The sequence below is a fragment of the Arachis duranensis genome, chromosome 6, assembly GCF_000817695.3.
Source record: "Arachis duranensis cultivar V14167 chromosome 6, aradu.V14167.gnm2.J7QH, whole genome shotgun sequence".
Classification (NCBI taxonomy): Eukaryota; Viridiplantae; Streptophyta; class Magnoliopsida; order Fabales; family Fabaceae; genus Arachis; species Arachis duranensis.
In genome coordinates this window covers 98,825,893-98,846,517 of record NC_029777.3, presented here as the reverse complement: position 1 = coordinate 98,846,517, position 20,625 = coordinate 98,825,893, and the positions used below count along the sequence as shown (strand labels likewise).

The window sequence follows — 20,625 nt, the reverse complement described above, 5'->3', positions numbered from 1 at the left end:
TCTTAGGAAGCTTCTTTGTTCCTCACCTTTCATCCGCCACCACCTCGTCCTTGGGTTCTTCGTATGATGTCTTTTCCTCAACTTTTGCTCAACGCGAAAATCCATGACGAGCACCCTATGTTGTGTTGTCAAACTCTCTCCCGTAATAATTTTACAGTTAATGGAAAATTTTCGGTCGACTCTCCTCAACAAGAAGAAGTCAATTTGAGAGCTTGTCATGCCACTCTTATAGGTTATAAGATGTTCGTCTCTCTTTTTAAAACATGTATTTGCGATGAAAAGATCAAAGGTTGAGGAAAAGTCCAAAATAGTTTTACCATCGGCATTGATCACCCCGAAACCATGGCCTCCGTGAATACTCCCATATCCAGTCACTTCTCTCCCAACATGGCCATTTAAATCTCCTCCTAAGAAAATCTTATCTCCCAAAGGTATGCATTGAACCAAACTCTATAGATCATCCCAAAAACCTTATCTTGTGTTGTTCGTCTGAACCCACTTGCGGTGCATAGGCGCTAATCACATGGAAAGCACCTCCCTCCACCACAAGTTTGATAGAGATGATCCGATCTCCCACCCTCTTAACATCCACTACGTCCTTCTTCCACTGCTTATCCACAATTATTCCAACCACATTCCTATTCTTCACTTTTCCTGTATACCAAAGTTTGAAACCAGAAGTATCTAACTCCCTAGCCTTTGCACCAACCCATTTCGTTTCTTGTAGGCACATAATGTTAATCTTCCTCCTTGTCATGGTGTCTACCACCTCCATAGACTTTCCTGTTAGAGTGCCTATGTTCCATGTCCCAAATCTCAACCTTCTGTCGCTTCGACCTTTACCTTTTACTTTGTGAACTAGCTTATTTACCCTCGTCCGTTTACGAAAACGCGAGAACCCTTACTCATTTAACACTACATCCGGGCACCGATGCAGCGGCTCTTGCTTTGACACCGTACTCGAGCCATACGGCGCGTTGCTTCCGGGCAACGACCTAGCTTTAGCGCAATAATGTCTTTGATTCATGTTATGGGGGTTCGGCTATAATTTTATGTTGGTTGCCGAAGACCTAACACAACCCTCCTCCTTTATCCGGGCTTGGGACCGGCTATGTACCGCTAGTGTAACATAGGCAGAGTTAAATAATTAACTCCTAATTTAATAAAAACAAATTTTTGATATCTTCAAATTTGGTGTCGAATTAATGGATTTTGGATTCTTAATAAGTATTAAATATTTAAAAATTATTTATTTTTATATTTTTTAAATTAAATATCAATTTTTATTTATTTTTAATAAATTAAACGACTATATAGATACCAGAATAAGCACCTTTAATAAAATTCACAGTTAACAATCTAATAAAAGTAGGTCTCATCCAAATAGACTTTGCCGAAAAATGGAAATTTTTTTTGAAATAAATAAAAAAATAATAATTTCACAAACCAATTTTTTTTTTATTTTTCGAAATCTATTTCTTTTAGAATTAGAACAAGTTCGCCCATGCATCCACAAACTTGCAGATTTTGTTAAAATTTGTCCATTACATCAACGAATTTCATTCAAATTAATAAGTTTGCATTAGTGTGGCTAATTTACTCTTATATTCGTACCATTTAGATTATATTAATATATTTTTTATTTTTTTCATTTAATTTATATAATTTAAAATTTTAAATTATGAAATTTTTATTTAAATAACCATAATTTAAAATAATAATTTAATTTAATTTAATAAAAATAAACATAGGTCATTTATTATTATTATTATTATTATTATATATACTCATACCGAGTACATTTTACAAGTTTGATAATAAAAATATATTCTCTAACATATAATAATAAAAAATAATTTCATATTTAACAAGTTAAATATTTTAATAATGTATTGGAAGATATAATATTATATCTTACTTCCATGATCTTTTATTTTGAATTCAATGTTATATATTTTAAAAATTTTATTAAATTAAAATGAGTCTAAGATTCATCTTTACATAATTTGTCTATTTTAATATAATATTTTTAAAATTATCCATTTGTCTTTGTGTGAAAGCATGTAATTGATTTATTATATTATTAAAAAATTTAAATTGCTATTAACTATTTATCCAAAAACTAAATGCCTAGTCCATTGAATGAGTGATTTTATTTATAATTTTTTAATTTAAAAATAATACAAGAATATTAATTTTTTAATTTAAAATTATCGATTTTAAATAATTAATTTTTTTAACCAAATAAATATAATTAATCATGAGTACAATAATGCGATTGCGTTCTATGTTTATTTTTATTAAATTAAATTAAATTATTTATTTAAATTATATCTATTTAAATTTTAAATTAAAAAAATTTATAATTTAAAATTTTAAATGATGTGAATTAAATAAAAAATATACTAATATAATATAAAATGTATAAAAATAAGAGCAAATAAGCAAATTCAATGTATCAGTGGATGAATTTTTTTCAATTTAAAAGAAAAGAATTTTAAAAAATAAAAATAAAAAAAATTTTAAAAATTTTTTTGAAAATTTTTCTTTAAAAATGTGGTTGTAGCGAGTCGAAGGCACCGCGAATCACCTTCTTCCATCTCAGTTTCTCACCTGCTGAAAATATTCGGCTTCATCGCCTTAGCATTGGCCTAAAAAGAAACCTTGCAATCGTGCAACCAAACCTTGTCCGACTATGGCTTCAGCGCGGTTTCTCCGCCCAAGTCACCTTCATATTCATGGTGGTTTTACCTCTGCGCTTCCCGCCATTCCACCCTTCTCACGCAACCGTCTTACCTCGCTCGACCGGGTTTGCTTCTTTACGAACCGGTCCCTGCCTCCTCTGTGCGCGGTGCCCAAGATTGGTTTCTCAGCAGCAAAAGATGAAGCCGCTTCTCGTAAGTTTCTCTACTCAGATCCACCGAACCCCATCCCCACGCCACCACTTTTTCTAATACTTTCACTTTGAGTTCAAACCTCATTCCTTGTATGATTGTGCCCGTGTTTTTTTATTTTTTATTTTTTATAGCTGGTGATATTGAATTCGAGGCGCCACTGAAATAAACGCATAGTTAGCTTCGATGATAATCTTAAGAGTCTTGCCCGCGAGATGTTTGATGTAATGTATAAGTAAGCACTGTAATGTTATCCTCCCTTAGTACTAAGTCTTTGTTTGAATGGTTTGCTTTATTATTGTAACACAACTTTGATTTTCTTTCATTTGGGAGATATTTTAGGAAACAAAATGCTATTTATACACTAAAATCAACCACAAAAATCATCTATTTATAATAAGATACATGTTAGAATATAAATACACATTGAAAATAAGTTAAACAACACATGTATTTAACTATTTATATACAAATATTTGGTTGTTGATTTTGGTGTAACCCTAACTTCTGTTAGATACCAAAAATGGTGATTTAGGTGGAATTATAATTTTAAAGTAGCATCAGTGACTTGTGTTGAGATGGTTGCATAGAGTAATTCTTAACTCCATTGTCTAGAAAAACAGTTGTTTTTTACTGATTTTAAGCAAAGGAACTATATTTTAACTTGATGGAAAGTTTGACGGTTCACAAGCTGTATTTTGTTTGGGAGTTGGGACGTTTGGAGAATGTCCCAAACACACAATAGTGATGTTAGACAACGATACATTATTCCCTACTTGCTATAGAAAGCTGGGGAAAAAATGAAGAAAAACAGTGGTATATACAAGTATATAACATAGGTTGGTGGATGATGCATTAGAGCCTAGCTTATTGTTGTTATTTGGCTATTGCATATATGCCACATCAATCAAATTACACTTTCCAAGTCCTTGTCCACTCGTGCATGTGTCATGTGAGGGGGTGCATTAGCAGTGCCAAATTTCCTAGAGTCTAGAGATAAGCTCTGGAAGCCTGCCTTGGGCAACCCTCTACTCCATCTAGCTAGCTTATGCAGTGGAGTTAGGCCCACTCTATAATACTTTCTGATATCCCAGTTTTTTTTTTAATCCATAATCAACCAGGAAAATAAGAGAGAAAAGAGTAATTCAGCAAATGAGAGAAAGAATACACTCTTGTGTGATGTTGTGTCTTACATGGGAGGAATACTGACATCTATTTATAATAATAGTAAAACCCTAATACTAATAAGGAAAAAATGACAAAAATCAATACTAATCCTAACAGATCATATTTGATACTCTGATATGATAGATTCTATCCTGATTTCTAACAGTTTTGTCCTCTTCATTTCCTTGTTCTGTCTTTGGTTAGCTCTTATTCTCTCTTCCCATCAAATTCTGGTTCTCTCTGGGTCTGTCAAACTCATAGATGCCTTTGTAACCTTTTTAAGTCTTGAAATAAACTAACAGTAAAAACTTTCTAGGGCTACTGTAATCTTACAAATGATAACACCATTCATTTCTACAGAACCGATGGTATTGGTCTCTCAGCACCCCAAGTTGGAATTAATGTTCAACTGATGGTGTTCAATCCAGTGGGTGAACCTGGGGAAGGAGAGGAAATTGTTCTTGTAAACCCAAGAGTTAGCAAATACTCAAAGAAACTGTCAATTTTAAATGAAGGGTGTCTATCATTTCCTGGAATATATGCTGATGTGAAGGTAGAAAACACAATTTCTCTTTCTCTGTGTGCTTTTATAATAGTTTGTTTGTTGGAGTTGCGCCCTTTTTTATTTTGCCTGCCCAAAATGATTCCTTTCATAAAACTTCATATTTTCACCTTCCTTTTAAACACTTCTCTCTTATGAACTTTGAAACTAGTCTCTTATTTGTCTTTCATCTACTTATAGTTACTTTCTCACTCTCACCAAACAAAAATTCATTTGTTATTTTCTTTTGATAAATGAATGTCATTTCCATTTTCCTGATTATGGAAATAAAATTCATTATGTGTGTTTAGTTTTTGTATAATTAATTGTAAAGGGAAAGTAGAAAGTTAATTTTATCTATGGCCCTTTTTGGTATAACGATAATTCTAAATTTGTTGAATCTGCATTGTGCTTTTCTGGTGACTTGACTCTAGAAAGGATTTCTATTTTGTATCTCTTTGGTTATCTACTTGGATATTAGTGGTTTTCCTTTATTGATCATACAAAAGGATTAGCATAGTTTGTTGCATGGTTTATCCACCTAGGAATATTTTCCTTCTTTTATTTTATGATACCTTGTTCTCTTTCAATAAAATATCTTTTGTCTACATATTTGTTTATCGTTGTGTTCCTTTCTTCTTGCCATGACAAACAACAAAGGAATGAGACTGTTTTAGAATTTTTCTTGTGCTGAAATGAAAGAATTTTTCCTAGTAATTAATATAAAATATATAATCAAGCTTTTCCCATGAAAGCTAAGACCAAGCTTTTATGTTGTAGCAATTTCTTTAAGCTCCTCCTTGAATGAATTGTTACATCAGTACACTCGAGTGATCATTCTAGTGAGCTTCAGTGTTGACATGTGGGATTTTATTTTCCCCTTGAAAAAGTTATTAGCACAAATTGTGTCCTTAAATTTGTTATTTCATTTAGTTCAAGTGTTATCCATACTTAAGTCATGACTTCTGTAGATGAAGTCTGTCTGTTGTTTTGAGGACTGTCAACTTGTGCTCAACTGAGACAACATAACCTACTTGTCATTCTCATTTGTTTGATGATTATCCTGCTGATGGTCTGAAGTATTTATTCACTCTTTCACCTCCTTAAAATTTCTTATTATTGTGGTTTAGCGAGCTGAATCAGTGAAGATTGATGCACGTGATGTAAATGGAAATAGATTTTCATTCTCGTTGGATGGGCTTCCTGCTCGAGTATTCCAGCATGAGTTTGATCATCTGCAGGTTAGTTTCAACTTTATTAGTTAAATGGTTTCACATGAATGGTTTTTCCTCAATTTATTATTTTCAACTAACCTTGATGTTTCATCAATGGACAAGGAACATGAAACCCAAAACACTTAGGTTTTGTTTAGTCAATGTTCTTCACTTCAATTGCCTGTATTATATGGAACACAAAATGCATAGGGTGTGTGTAGAATGCCAAAAAAAGAAAAAGAAAAGGATGGAGTTAATTTGAAATGAAATTGAATTAAATTACAATAAAAAATAATTTAGAACCCATAATTTATAAAGTGAGAATTGAATTGAATTACAACCAATTATTGTGTTTCAAACTTAATCAATTATTGCATCATGCATACAATTATCGTTGTCCCCCCAAAATAGCGGCCATTCTGCTATAATGTTTTGGGGTCAACCACTTAGCAATAGAATCCATGATTGACTTGTATGGTTTAGCACTAAGGGGTCAAGTTTCCCTAATTCTTTTCCAACTAATTTTAAAGTGTAACTCCTCGTAAGACCCATCATATGTGTAGTTGAAATGTCAAATTGTCAATTTAATAATAGCATTAGCACAATCCAGCTGAGTCCTCTGTCAACACTTAATAATTCCCACATTATATGGCTCACCAATCCCACCAAATCATCCACTCTCATATTTCCCATGCTAGCTGAGAACAGGGCTGTTAGGCACCTTCTACGTGAACTACTGGCTTGGTGCTTCTGGTTTACTGACGTGATTTTGTGTCACTACCTGCTGGTTAACACGTGGGTACAGCTTACCTATAATAATCTGTGCAGGGGATTCTTTTCTTTGAGAGAATGACTGAAGAAGTTCTCGGTAATATCCGTGAACAGCTACAGGTTAGAACAACTGAACTTTCTTTTTGTATTCTGTCAATAGTTGATTTCCCATGACCTGAGAAATACATCATGATGACATAGATAATACTAATATTTCAAAGAGATAGTAAATGAGGCAAAGGTATGCCGTTATTTGAAAATATCAATCATGTCATGTATTCTATCTTGGTGGATGTGACCAAGACTACCATAGCTTCTCTTTCACTTAAAAGTTTATTATTCATAGTTTTTTGTATCTATACATCGATATCTATAACTATAATTGTCCCCATTAAAGGTCATTTGGTATCCAATTTTTATCCTAAACTGTCCAGCCTATCTCTCACATTGTACATATGTGAACTTAATGCTTGATGGCAGTCCTCTAGGGAGGTTTATTTCCATATATTTGTTATTTCTATATTTTCTTCAAATAATCTAATGTTTTGAAGCTTTTCATTGCTTCAAATACAAACAAACATTTCATAGTTTATTACGTTTTTAGTGCTTAAACTGTGTAAGATCTTCCATGTCTACACTATGTTATAATATAACATCCTGAAATTGTCTTGGACATTATCCTAAATACTGACCAAAGTACAATGTGGATATTCCTAATGTGTTGGAATCTTAAAAAAATATTCAGTTCTTTCTTTATTTGGTAATTTAGGATATGATTGTTAGGAGAATATAATAGAAGCATAAATCATTCATCTTCAGATACAAATGTTTTTAATGCTTGGGAATAATCATTACAGGCCTTGGAAATGAAGTATGAACAACTGATTGGAGTACCAAGTCCTGAAAAGATACAAAACAGGAGGGAAAGAAGGAATGCTGTCGGTTTTGGGAAATCGTGATCAAACCTTACCCAGGTCTCTGCCTCATGGTTTTCATGATAATAAATTCCATTTTTCCTATCTGTATACTTTATGCTTCTTCTTGAAAAATGATTTTCTCCTATTTTACCAGTCAATATCAGGTACAACCATAAGCTCAACACCTACAAAGATTTCGAATTCGAAACGTTTCGAGTTTGCACAAGTATTGGCAGGGGACTGCTCTGCAAAGAGAAAGCTGGCTGAAACATAAAACATTCTTTTTGACGCAAGTCCTTCTGGCCCAGAAAAGTGAGATTTCTAATGGATCCTATTCGTTTCTTAGCTATGAAAGAAAATTCAACGAAAATCAGAGTATAGAAGAACAGGAGTGCTAAAAATGAAATCATCCTCTCTGTCGCATTATCAAAGTGTTCATTCATCATATTCTGTTTATAAAAATACTCTTCTAAAAATGTTATTTGTTGTTATTAAATTTGGTTCCTTTTGTCATGCATCTAGAAAAAACAAGATATTCTGAGTGTTTCAATAACATTTAATATAATGGAAATCAGGTTTCTGAATCTATGATAGGTTTATAACACACTCAATCATTTGTATTGTAATTGAATTAACAGCGATATTTGAGTTTAGCATGAGAAGATCTGGTGAAAGAATAGTTGTGTAAAAGCTAGATATTATGAGTATGAAGTCGAACTCGAGAAGATTTGTGGTAAAGACTATCTTGTAAAGGAATTAAAATTTGCGAAATAGACAAGTCTTAGTTGAATTAGTATAAATTCTTTGAGTGATTTATATTACTTTGTTCTGGAGTTTTTTCAAATAGTCTAAAGTTATTTTTTATTGTTTCTAATAATAATTTCTTTGTTCACAAGTTCAATGTTTGATAATCGGTTGTTTGAAAAATTTGTGATTTACAAGAAGGTGTTATTTACTTATTTTAGAACGATTTAATTCTTTTTTCTGTACTACTTTAGTGCTATTTCATGTAAAATTATATAAACTAATATGATATTTTAGACAATATTATGAACAAATATAGATTCTTCAGTGCTCGTAGAATAAGTAAAAAGTTGTTTATTCGATGCTTATGAGTAGAATAATAAGTTACATGTGAATTGCAAACACGGAGTTTAGCTTAAATAGATTTTTAGCGCCAAAATTTTTTATCAGAAAACCAAGGATAGCCATGAAGTACTACTTATATTCTAGCATGATACACACATAAAAACATGGGGAAAGATGGACTTATAGCCCTGTATCTGCAGTTCTGCACCAAAAATCAACACAAACTAATTCATCCAAATGAAAAATACTCAAAAGAACATTCGAGAACGAAAATTACTGAATAAAAAAGGTACGACATCACATTACAAAATAAAATCCATGCCGCAATACACAAGATTAAAAAACTAAAAATAAAAATAAAAAACAGAACAAAACAGGATGAACAGTTTCCATATCCGGCGACCTTGCATATAAATGCATCTTTATTAAAAGCATGAAATTTCTAGTTTACCAACTAAACGAGATCCACGCCTAGTTCATGTAGGCCTCAATTCCAATCATATCAAGCTCCATTGGAACATAGTTCTCTGTGCCATCAATCAGAACAGAACCATTCCCAATTTCATTAGAACTGAACTTCACTGGTATATTGCCACCATACCCAGTGATGCATGCATTCTGCTGCAGGTTGTAATCCTCATTCTTTATTTTCAACTGTTTCATGGATTTCTTTAGCTGCTTTTTTGCCGCATCAGCTGCAGTGACCTCTTTGACGTAGCGCTCAAGCAATGATTCCCCAAAGTAAGTCTGGTTCTTCTTCTTCCTGGGTTGTCTCTTGCTACTCTTCTTTCGCTTAGCGGCGTTCCAGTGGTTCTTAATTGTGTTCTCAGTGCGGCCGGGGAGCCTCCTTGCAATTTCAGCCCACTTATTTCCAACTTGCTTGTGAGCTTCAATTAGTAGTTTATCCTCTTCTTCATCCCAGGAGTCCTTCTATATGTGTATAAAATAAAGGTTCAATATAATATAGATACAATATATGAAACTCTACACATAATAGTCCAAAGTTAATCCAAATAGAAAATCATAATAGACAAAGTTAATAAAAGACAAGATACAAATAGCATAAATGCATAAACATAACTACAATAAATCATAATAGACACGATCCATGTAATATTTGGGAGAAAATAAAAAATTAATCCAAATACTCCAAAGTTATTTTATTTAACAAAAATGTTATTTGTATATTAAAATCAGTCACTATATATTTATATACAAATACATGTGTAGTTTAATTTATTTTTAATGTATATTTTATATTTCAATATATATTTTACCTGATAACTAATTTTAATAACCGATTCTAATGTATACCTAACTCTAAATGTTATACACATAGAATTATAATGTTATGTTAAATAACGTAACTTTAATTATTGTCTTCCTAAGATTACCAAAACATTCAATCTCCCTATCTTTTAAATTGAACATTATGGAATAATTGATGAGTAAAATTGATTATGATATTAAATGTGCATATTTTTTGTCAATTTTAATGTTAATAAGTTGCAAAGCAAACTCATTTTATATTGTCATTCGATTATAAAACTTTATTTAATATTGTGGGTGATGGAACAAAGCACATCACTGAGTTTCTGGGCAATACTTTTGAATCCATTATGAATGAAAGGGCAAGTTATTCAAGGGGGAGAAGAATATAATAGATGTTGATGGATCATGGATCAATATGTAATTCAGAGATAAACGGTATTTTTAAAAGTTTTATTTTGATCCAACATTTTTGTATAAAGAATATCTTATCGTCTTATCGATGTAGTGATTTATAGTTAAAATAATATTAAAATTTGTTCAAAAACAACAAAAATGAAAAGAAAATGATGAAAAAAATTTAGGTTTAACCTGATCCATATCTTAATGGACTTTAAAGTATTAATTTAAACTCAATTATTCATGGGTATTTTTTGGATCAATATTCTTTGAAGAGGTTCATTAAAAAAAGTTGCTACGAATGAGTACGTATTAATAGTTCGATAATATATGATACAATTATTTTTTTTTCCCAAAACTAGTTTCTAAAATTGATATATTCTAGAGTAAAAACGAAAACTTTAACCACTAAATGGATTGGGTTTGGGCCAATGCCATGACCCACATTGCTGGGACTGCGCAAGGTGCTGCTGGAGGTGGACTCACTGGTTGCTAGTGACAAGGATCCGCAACATTATAAGGAGAGATTGGGAGGTGAAGATCTCTGGTATGTTTGTGATACTTAGGATTGGAGGTTGTCCAATCTACTTGACCAAAAAAAAGATCTCTCATATGTATAGAAAAGATAACACAGGGACCCGTAATCTAACTAAGGAGAGTTTGAGTACTAATTATGATACTACTTCCTAAGACTCAGTTTGGGTAAACAACTTAATTAAATTATTTTTAAAGAAATAGTTTAAATAATAAATATTTATATTAAAAATAACTTATAAATAAGTTATTTTGTATTTGGTTTTTTAATTCTAAAAGTATTTATTTTAAGAGAAAAGTGATAAAAGACTTTTTATTATGAGAGAAGTCATTTTTTTAACTTCTCCTTAAGCACTAAAATAGTTTTTTAGAAAATTGCAATTTTGTTTTGAAAATTATACCAGACATTAATACTACACCTTTTCATAAGTTAAAAGTTAAAAAAAAGTCACTTATGAACCTATCCAAACAGGCCTAAATCAACCCTCCATTACTCTTAGACTTATTCTCTTTGATGATTTTAGAGGGGCTTATTTACCGTGTGAAAGAAGATATGGAAAAAGATATCATCACATGCAGACCTACTAAATCCTTATCAACACACATGCATGTGCTCACACGCTTTAAATTAGAAATCGTATTCCACATCGCTCACTCGTTCATAGTATTAAGCTTCCAATAAGTGTGTGTGTTTTCTTCACTAACTTTTCTCTATACTCAAACAACGAAAAAGATTAGGGTGTCGATTGTCGATGTCCAGATTGCATCGCCTGTCCATTTCTGGTACCATCTAGGTCTACTTTTCTGACATCCTAATCTACTTTTGTTTTTGGATTGAGAGTGAGAAGCAGTGTTTTGCTCATGGGTACAAGCTAATCAGCCAATTCAGTTTAATTATAGGTTTTTAATATTTTTCCACAAAAAGTTCTAGAACACAATTTGAAGACCTATTGGGGTTGTGTGCAATACATAATAAAATTAGAAGATTTTTTCGGTTTTTCATGGCATCCCATATCTAGCAGGTTACGGACTAATTCACTTATACTTGTTTAAAAAGACTAGTAAGCTAACTATTAGACCAACCCAAGTTGGTTAATGGAATTAGAGTTTTTCCAAAAAAAACTTGAATAAAAGATAAATAGATTCTTAACCTTTTGCCTACGAATATTTAAGCCCTTCAGTATTGGAAAATATATTTAGCTCCCTCATCTTTGAAAATGTGTGACATTTATATCCCTTCGTGGGTTAGTATTAAAAAAGTTAATGAAAAATACTTATCTGGAGGGAAGATTACTGATGTGTTTGTTATGATGATGATGTGGATGGTTGGCAACTACAAGAGGACAAATAGGTTCTTTACGTAAAATGTTGCCATTTTGACAGTGAGCTCTATTTTTTCAAAGTCTATTGAAGCCAAAACCATTGTTTCTACTTCTGCCACTTGTTTGGGAGGGAGTTGAAGAAGGATTGTCTATGGCCAGTGATAAAATCTCTTCAAGCACAAGGCGTGGTGGAGACAGACAAGAGAGCTCCGTTTCAACCACGAGTCATTGCGTTGTGCCAATAGGAGATGAGAGAGATGGGATTGCGCCAAAGTGCTTCTACGATGTCTATGTCATTCTCTATAAGTCCAGAACAATCACCAATAGACTGTTTCTTGAGTGTCCATACTTCAAGATAAGTTGATATTGCGTTATATTTGGATGAAATTGTTAAGTGTATAATTGGTTGGTTGTATGGCATTTTGATGCAGGTTAAACAACGGTATTGTAATTTTTTCTTTAACTTGATGTGCACCTAGGAAAAATTGGGGATATAGAGACTCAAACTTTGGGTACCAACTATGACGGTGAATGTGGAGACATTGAAGAATATTTGTTTGAAAGAAAAGAGTTGAAAAGAAAATTGAATGCTTTGGAAAAAAGATGTTATCTTCAAAAATGATGAAACACCTGAATTTGTGATCAATTGTGATTAATTTATTTGTTGTATATGTTGATGTATATGTCTTAAATGGGTGAAAATGAATGTGGTACTTGTTGCTATTGTAATGAAATTTGTCAAGTTGGTTATATATGTTAAATGCGTTTTGTCATAATTCCAATTTTTTTTCAATAAAAATAACTAAACAAAACACAAATATTATCAAAAGAAGCAATTCTAAGAGAATTATAATCCCATTAATAAGAGTAGCATAATATAAACAAAGTTTTCAATAAGTGTATCTGACTTTCTAAAAATATATACACCACAAAAAGCTAAGTTTCACACAACTTTGACACAAACCTTCAATAATGATGCTATGTAAACCCCATTATAGAATAATACAATCACACATTAAACCCTATAAATTATATTCAAACCCTAACTCATGTTTCAAAAATTTTAAAATCATTTCACTCGAAACAAATTTTGCTTCTTTTACACACACAAAACATTAAATAATTAACATCACACAACACCATGTATTGTCTCATCTGTTTAAACACCAATACACATAACATCGAAAAGTTTCATTCCCTCTATAGACAATAGAAGCTTTTTCGCCAAAAAAAATCTAAGCGTCACATTCACCAATCACCATTTTTCAACTTAGCACAGTAGCACTATGAAGTATGAACTAAAAGACTTTCTTTTTTTAGGGAGAAAGAGCATCTTTGTTTTCTCGTAGGGTTTGATGTAATTGTTGGAGTCGATTATGGATGTTATTGGAATTATGAAGAAACAAAGTGGGGGTGAGGGATTAGAATGGTGTCGTTCTGAGCCACCAGAGGTGTATTTGCCCTTTCACTTTTTGCCAACCATCCACATCATCACCATAACTGACACATCATCAATCTCCCTCTAGTTAGCATTTTTCGTTATATTTTTTAACCCATCACTGTTAAAGAATATAAATGTCACGTGTTTTCAAATGTGAGTAGGGATGACAATTTTCTTCGTCGGATGAGTATCCATAGGAATTTACCCGTCGGGGGACATGTTTGGGGGTCATCCCCCCTTCGCAGGGGCGGGGAATGAGTATCCCTTTAATAAATGGGGCGGGGACAGGGGAAAAGGTACCCTCCCCGTGATACCCGTATAATACCCATGGGAATGAATTTACATAAATATCCTTGTGTGTGTGTGTGTATTATGATGGAAACCTAATTCTCGCAAGCCTCTGCCTCACTCACTCACTCATCCCTTCACTATCACTCTCACATCCTAACCTAAATCCCATCTCATCCTCTCTGTGTTTCTTCCTCTCCCTTCCTCCCTCGCCGACATCTCTGACCTTTTTCCCTCACCGTCGCTCACCTTGCTTCTCATAGCATTGTTGCCACCTCCGCCTCTGCTCAACGAAGACGAAGCTACTCCATCCATGTCTATGTTATTACCAGCTTCTTCAGATTTTTCGTCAACAGTCGTGCCTCTGGTCCATCACCCTTAGATTTGTCATCATCAGTGGCCAACAAGCTATTTGCATTCTTTTAATTATATAATTATCCAAAAAATTTTGATTTTTTCCCAACAATCATCATCATCGTCTATGATATATATATAAAGATTGTATTGATTTATACATATTGTTAATGTTTGATTTGTATATCTTTTGTGTAGTTTTTATAAATATAATGCATGAATATATTTGATTTTATTATACTATAAATTGTATTTTGTTGGAAAATGATTTAGAATGGATGGAAACAAATCTGATTTAATTATAATGTAATTAAAATTATTTGATTGTTCTACATAATTGTAGTATTTCTATATAGATTGGAATTAAATTAAAGTTTCTTGTTAATTTTTGCTGTTTTCTTTTACCTTGTTTTGTTTTTAAAAAAATCCGTAAATATCTATGGGGACTTGAATATCTGGCGGATGGTGGGTACCTGTTACCCGCCACGGCTATGGGGCGAGGACGGAAAATTTTTTGTCTTATGGGGTGGGAGACAGTGGGCTAGTATTCGTCTCATGGAGACTCATTACCATCGCTAAATTTGAGGGAGTTAAATATATTTTTCAATATTAAAGAACTTAAATACCCACAAACAAAAAAATTAGAGACCTATTTATCTTTTATTATTTTTTAGCATCAATGAGTAATGGGCCAAATATCCAAGCATAGCTCATTACTGTAAAAAAAATACCACTCTTTTTATTTATCTTTTCATTTTAACCAAGGTTCATACTTTTACTTGTAGGTTTAGAATCTTTGACAAATTTATATTTTATATTTAAAAATGATGATAATTCATATTAAAAAAATCTTTTACTTTAGTTTAATTTGGATATATAATAATTTTAAATATATTACCATCGATTATATAATTAATTTTAATCAATAAAGTGAATTATTCAATCTATTTTTGTAATTATTCAATACGAATTTATAATTCTCTTATTTCAATAATTAAGAATTATTTAAATTATTTACATATATTTATATAATTAGATAATATAATTTTATTATCTATGTTTTGTGTTGTGTGTATTTATTATTCTAACTCAATTATTTCATTTAAAATTTTAAACTTTTGAATTGCCAATAGTTTGAATGGTTCAATATACAATTCGATTTTCAAAACATAAAAAAATAACTATCATGAACTAGAAGAGGAAGAAGAAAAGAAAAGAAGAGAAAAAGAGAAAGAGAAAAAAAAGAAGGCAGCAAAACAACAAAATACATATTTTATTATTTAAAAAATATTAGCGTCAAAATAATATTTATTATTAATGATGGAAAGTGGGATTGAAACAAAAAATAAAATAAAATAACATCATAGTTGTTAGAGTGAGGATGATGTAGACAAGCTAATAAGAAAGGAAAAGAATTAACCTTAATATCCGGCTGAAGATGATTGAACCATCTCTCTCTACATTGCTTTCCTATCCTACCGCTGATTAGTGTTGCTATGTAGGTCCAATTTTTAAACCCAAAGAGTTCAACTAGCTGTGTTAGTAACCTACATGAACACATAAAAACCCAAATTCTTAGCATATATCAACAAAAGGAACAAATTGAAAAACCTATTAATGAACTTCATCAAGAATAATAAATATCACTGAAAGCAAAACAAATATTTCTTGAAAATTTGACTTTGTTAAGAAGAATTTTGTTGAATGCATCATTCAACAAGGTGATTATTACTACCATAAAAATATCTTCACGTGAAGATAGAATTATAAATCAGTTAGATGATTGAATTAAACATATCAAATTATCTAACGGTTCGTAATAGCATTTTGCTTCAATTTATCTGTGTATGAGAAAAAGAGAGAAAGAATAAATTTGGATTATATGTTATACATATCCTCATCTGCACTCCACTGGCCTTTGATTATTTCGGTAACACTTTGTTGAATGTTGCCTTTCCTCCTTAGTCCCTTTTTTTGGGGCATTTGGTTGTTGAGAAAAGGATTTTGAATATTGTTCCAGTGAGCATTTTCCGTTGGAGTTAAGGTTGAAAGCTCATCCTGGAGCTTGAAATTCATTGGCACCAATAGAGATGCATCATAAATTAATGATGGTACGAAAGCATCATCAATTTGAACTTGGTTTTTCTGAGATAAATCCCATAAGCTATTGTGGTTGTTTGGAAAAGCATGAATATCCTCCACTTGGTTCTTGTTTGGTACAAATGCCATGGAGCAGAATGTGTTTGTAATATCTTTTAAGGATTGAAGATGGTGGAAATCGTTCTTGTATAAAATTTCATTTTTCAATGGAGGATATACAAGGAGGGATTTTTGTTGCATGGGAACCATGGTGGATATCTCTGTCTTTATGCATGGATTTTCATAAATAGTCCCAGAAAGATAAGTGAAATCCTCAAAGAAATTTTGATTAAACTCCATGAAACCTTAGAGAGAAAAAAGGTTAGTATGGACAAAGTGAGAGAGGTACTATTGTGTACCAAGGAAGGCACAAAGTTAGAGAATGTACGAGGAAAGAATGAGGGTATTATGGGGGTTTTATAGTGAGATTGAAGTGACACGTGCTCATTGATGTTGAACATCAATGATCAATCCAATGGCCTAGACTCATTGTTTTTGTGACTATTGAGCTTCTTCCCTTCAGAAATTAAAGAAAGAAATTAAAATGAATGTTATCTCCTTTTATATTCTTCTATATTTATTACTATCAAATGTTTTTAATGTAGAAAGAGAAAAATGAAATAATGATGAGGTTGTTGCAAAGTCTTTTTTATTTTAAAATAGTACAAGAAAAAATTTGGATACACATGAATTACATGTGATTGCTTTTTCCATTTGAAGAGTAGAGAATCACGTTTATGGGTGGCAAAATTCTCTAAGACATAAGGATTTCCGTGAATACCGCCCTGAATGGGGACCCGAAGATAGAAATTTTTTTCGTAAAGACGGGAATGGGGACCGAATTCCCCCGAAACAGGCATGGGGACCCGAGCGGGGATCCCTGTTCCATTATTATTGATCTCCAAAATATGTAAATTTTTACTTAATTATCCTTGATAATTTATTTATACTATAGATTTTTTAGTCTTTTCACATGTTACATATATATGTATAAAATAAAAACCATAATCCAAATTTGTACACTACTGTGCCATCACCTACTCTTTTAACTGCGCTCTCCCATTTCTCACTAGACACTACTGCGACACCCCACATCAGCAACCATATATCGTCACTTACTGCTCCACCATCTCCCTTCAACAGCCATCTCCCTTCATATCACGTTTAGTCTCTGCTCCACCGCTCGTGTCTTGCCATTATGTCGTCCCTTTCACTATCGTTCATCGTTGTCGTCCCCTTCGTTCGCATCCTGTCTCTACATCGCCGCTTGTGTCCCATTGTTGTGCCATCTCCTTTACTCGCGTTCGTTGTCATTGTCCCCTTTGCTCGTATCCCGTCTCTGCTCTATCACTCGGGTCTTGTTGTTGCACCATCTCCTTCACTTGCGTTTGTTGTCACAACTGGTTGCCCCTCCTCCTCCTCCATTGAATTTGATGTAAGTTTGTTTGATTCTCTATTTTTATTCGTATTTCTATTTGATTCTCTTTGTTTCTGTTCCTGTTCTTCCTTGATTTTTTGCCATAGTGGCTGAATGTTGTGTTTATTTACTGATTTGATATGAGTTTATTGAATTTTTTTGGGTGTACATTTGTTGAATTTGTTTAATTGTTCCTATTTAATTATTCTTATTTGCTGAATTTATTTAATTCTTTCTATTTGCTGAATCTATTGCACTGCGTTTATTGTATTTTGCTGTGGTTGTTTTCTTGTGTTCTTGCTGTTCTTGCTCTGAGACAATTCTTGTCATTTTGTATAGGATGAATGGGAGACGAGAAATAAGGCTCCAAGGGGACTGTGAGGAATGCGGAGAACAAGGATGAGAGCAAATATATATTCTCTCATGGCGAGAATCGGGGCGGGGACAGGGTGAGGATTAAGGTTCAGGGACAAAGAGCAGGGAGGCATCCCTTGCCCCATTGACATCCCTAATCACGTTTATATGTGTAGGAATCCGTTGACGCTAAGTCTAAGGCTTGTCACATTTAAATTGTTGAATATATTAAATTTAAACATTTCAACGTATAGATCAATTTATGAAGCAAAGACATGGTACACGATACAGATATATCAATTTTAAGTTTTTTGTGAAATATAGAGACACAATATATAAAATATAAAATAATTTTTAGACAAATTGTAATTGTAAGATCCCAAACTTTTGGAAGTTTATTATGAATTGGTTTTGATTTATTTTATTTGTTGAAGATTTTATTTCAGAAATTATTTTATCAAAGGTAACTAAATCAAGTTTTGATACATTGAGTTTGAATTAAATATAATTTTTATCCAATTTTATAATAAATGGGTATTTGGCATATTTAAAATTTAAACTTTTAGTAATTGAAAAATATGAGGACCTTATATGATTTAATTTGAATAATTGAGATTTAGGATTTAATACTTTAATTTAACGAACAAAAATTTAATTAGATTATTTCTACTTTTAAATTAGTGGTTATTTTAAAACAACTTATAAGTTGACAAATAAATATTTTGTGTTTCAAAAAGGATTTTTATTTTATAGATTTGATTCTAATTATTATTTTATTACCTAATTTTTATAAAATTTTCAAACTACTCTTACCCCTCTTTTTTCCCAAACCAAACTCTAACCCTAAAATTCAAACACACACACATACTCTCTGAACACATACTCTCTGAAGGAAGTAAGAAAGAAAGAAACACAAAGAGAGAGGAAAAACGAGAAGAAGAAAAAGAAAGAAGATAGGGAGAAGAGGGAAGAGATGCCGCCGGCGGGACTAGGAGCTACGGTCACCAAAGGTCCTATCGTCGTCACTGCACGTGAGAGAGAAGAGAAAAATGACAAAGAGGGAGCCGTTCGTTGCTGCTGCCATTGTCGCCATCGCTGGAGGTTGCGGTTGCAGTCACCGATGGTGGTGAACCAAGCCACCGTCCTTGCTACTGAAGCTAGTTGGGTTGGTGCTGCTACTGCTAGTAAGGATGTTCTTGCCTCTGATTCTCATTCTTTGAATTGTTGGAGATGCCGTCGCCACCGCGTGGTTGCTAAAAATTATTTTTAGTAATTGTGTGAGTCTTATGAATTAAATTTGACTGTTTTAGAGAAATAGAATTGGTTAAATGAGGATGGATATTAAAGTAATAAAATAAATCGAAAACAATGGTTAAAACCTCTTGGTGGGTGGATTAGGATCTGTGAATATCTTGCTTCTTATTTGAAAGTATGAGTTGTGATTATTTAATTGCTTGGGCCACTGGATGAGTGATATAGTTCATTTGAGTAAAAGTATCGGCCTGGTTGGCTTATAATTAATATAGCAAAACTTTGAAAGTGAGTGAAGTGTTTGTTAACCTTGTTATGATTGGTTGAAATTTGGAATTTATCTCATAAATCTAAGAAACTATTCATATTTGATTTTAGTTTTGATAAATAAAGTTGAATGGTCGGTTATTACGTCGAGTTTATGGTTTTGTGCATAATATAAGGATGAAGAAGTTGAATAGATATTTGATTGATGTGGAGGATTGAGGATATATGATATGAGAGGTTGGTTGAATTTAAGAGAACCTTAATGGTGGTAAAATCCAATTTTTAAGGGAGATTATGTCAAAATTTTTCGAAGACTACAAGTGAGAGTAATTAGCACAAACTTTACTAAGTTTTTAAACTTTTTATCTCTAAAAGTCATGATGATTATATGCGGTTGATTAACATAAATAATAATTATGGTTAATGAGTAATTGTTATATATGTACATAGACTATACTTGAGAAAAGAGTAACCGAGAATGGTGAATTTTTCTTGGGTCGGTTGAGGTATTACGACCCTTGAGGTTTAAGATTTTTGTTAGTCAGATTAATTTGAAAGAATGAGACTTTGATTAAATTTAGAAATGTACTAAGGACCAAAAGTGGAATTTGAGTCTTAGGATCAACCTAAGAATTATTTAAGAATGAATGATATGTTTTATTATCTGACAACAGAATATGACGTCTGATTGAGTTTTTGAAGGATATGGAACCTAACTATGAATTTAAGAATAATTGAGTAAGGAATGTAATTTCAGGCATAGTGTGGACCTAATATATTATTGTTAAAAGTAAAGATCAAAGTATGATTTTAAAAAGAAAAAGTCGGATATGATTAAAGAAAGTATGTTATTTGAATTGTGATATGATTGTTTAATTAGCAAGGATGTGGTTTTCGTCCTACTTGCGTGATGAGATATGATTATTCTAATTGAGAAATGATTAATGATATTGATTATTTGTCTGGCAAGGTTGGTAGTATTGTCCTGCTTGCTCAG

At 32.2% G+C, this 20,625-nt stretch overlaps 2 protein-coding genes across 3 annotated transcripts; one reads left to right on the top strand and one right to left on the bottom strand.

Annotated features, from left to right (window-relative positions):
• Positions 1–2,695: 2,695 nt before the first annotated feature.
• Positions 2,696–8,255, top strand: LOC107494988 (peptide deformylase 1B, chloroplastic/mitochondrial). Its single transcript, XM_052263115.1, has 7 exons — positions 2,696–2,897; positions 3,063–3,129; positions 4,422–4,614; positions 5,733–5,843; positions 6,645–6,707; positions 7,445–7,561; positions 7,659–8,255. The coding sequence occupies exons 1-6, from the start codon at positions 2,696–2,698 to the stop codon at positions 7,544–7,546; spliced, it is 738 nt and encodes a 245-aa protein (XP_052119075.1). The 3' UTR covers positions 7,547–7,561; positions 7,659–8,255.
• Positions 8,256–8,730: 475 nt separating this feature from the next.
• On the bottom strand, positions 8,731–16,702 carry LOC107494989 (transcription factor MYB98). Of its 2 annotated transcripts, none has more exons than XM_016116024.3 (3): positions 16,092–16,702; positions 15,621–15,747; positions 8,731–9,523 (listed from the first exon to the last, which is right to left on the bottom strand). In XM_016116024.3, exons 1-3 carry the CDS (start codon positions 16,637–16,639, stop codon positions 9,065–9,067), a joined length of 1,134 nt encoding a protein of 377 aa, XP_015971510.2. In that variant the 5' UTR covers positions 16,640–16,702; the 3' UTR covers positions 8,731–9,064. The 2 variants fall into 2 exon arrangements, with proteins under 2 accessions (XP_015971510.2, XP_052118501.1); XM_052262541.1 differs by having other exon boundaries at positions 8,731–9,520.
• Between the last annotated feature and the right edge of the window lie 3,923 nt (positions 16,703–20,625).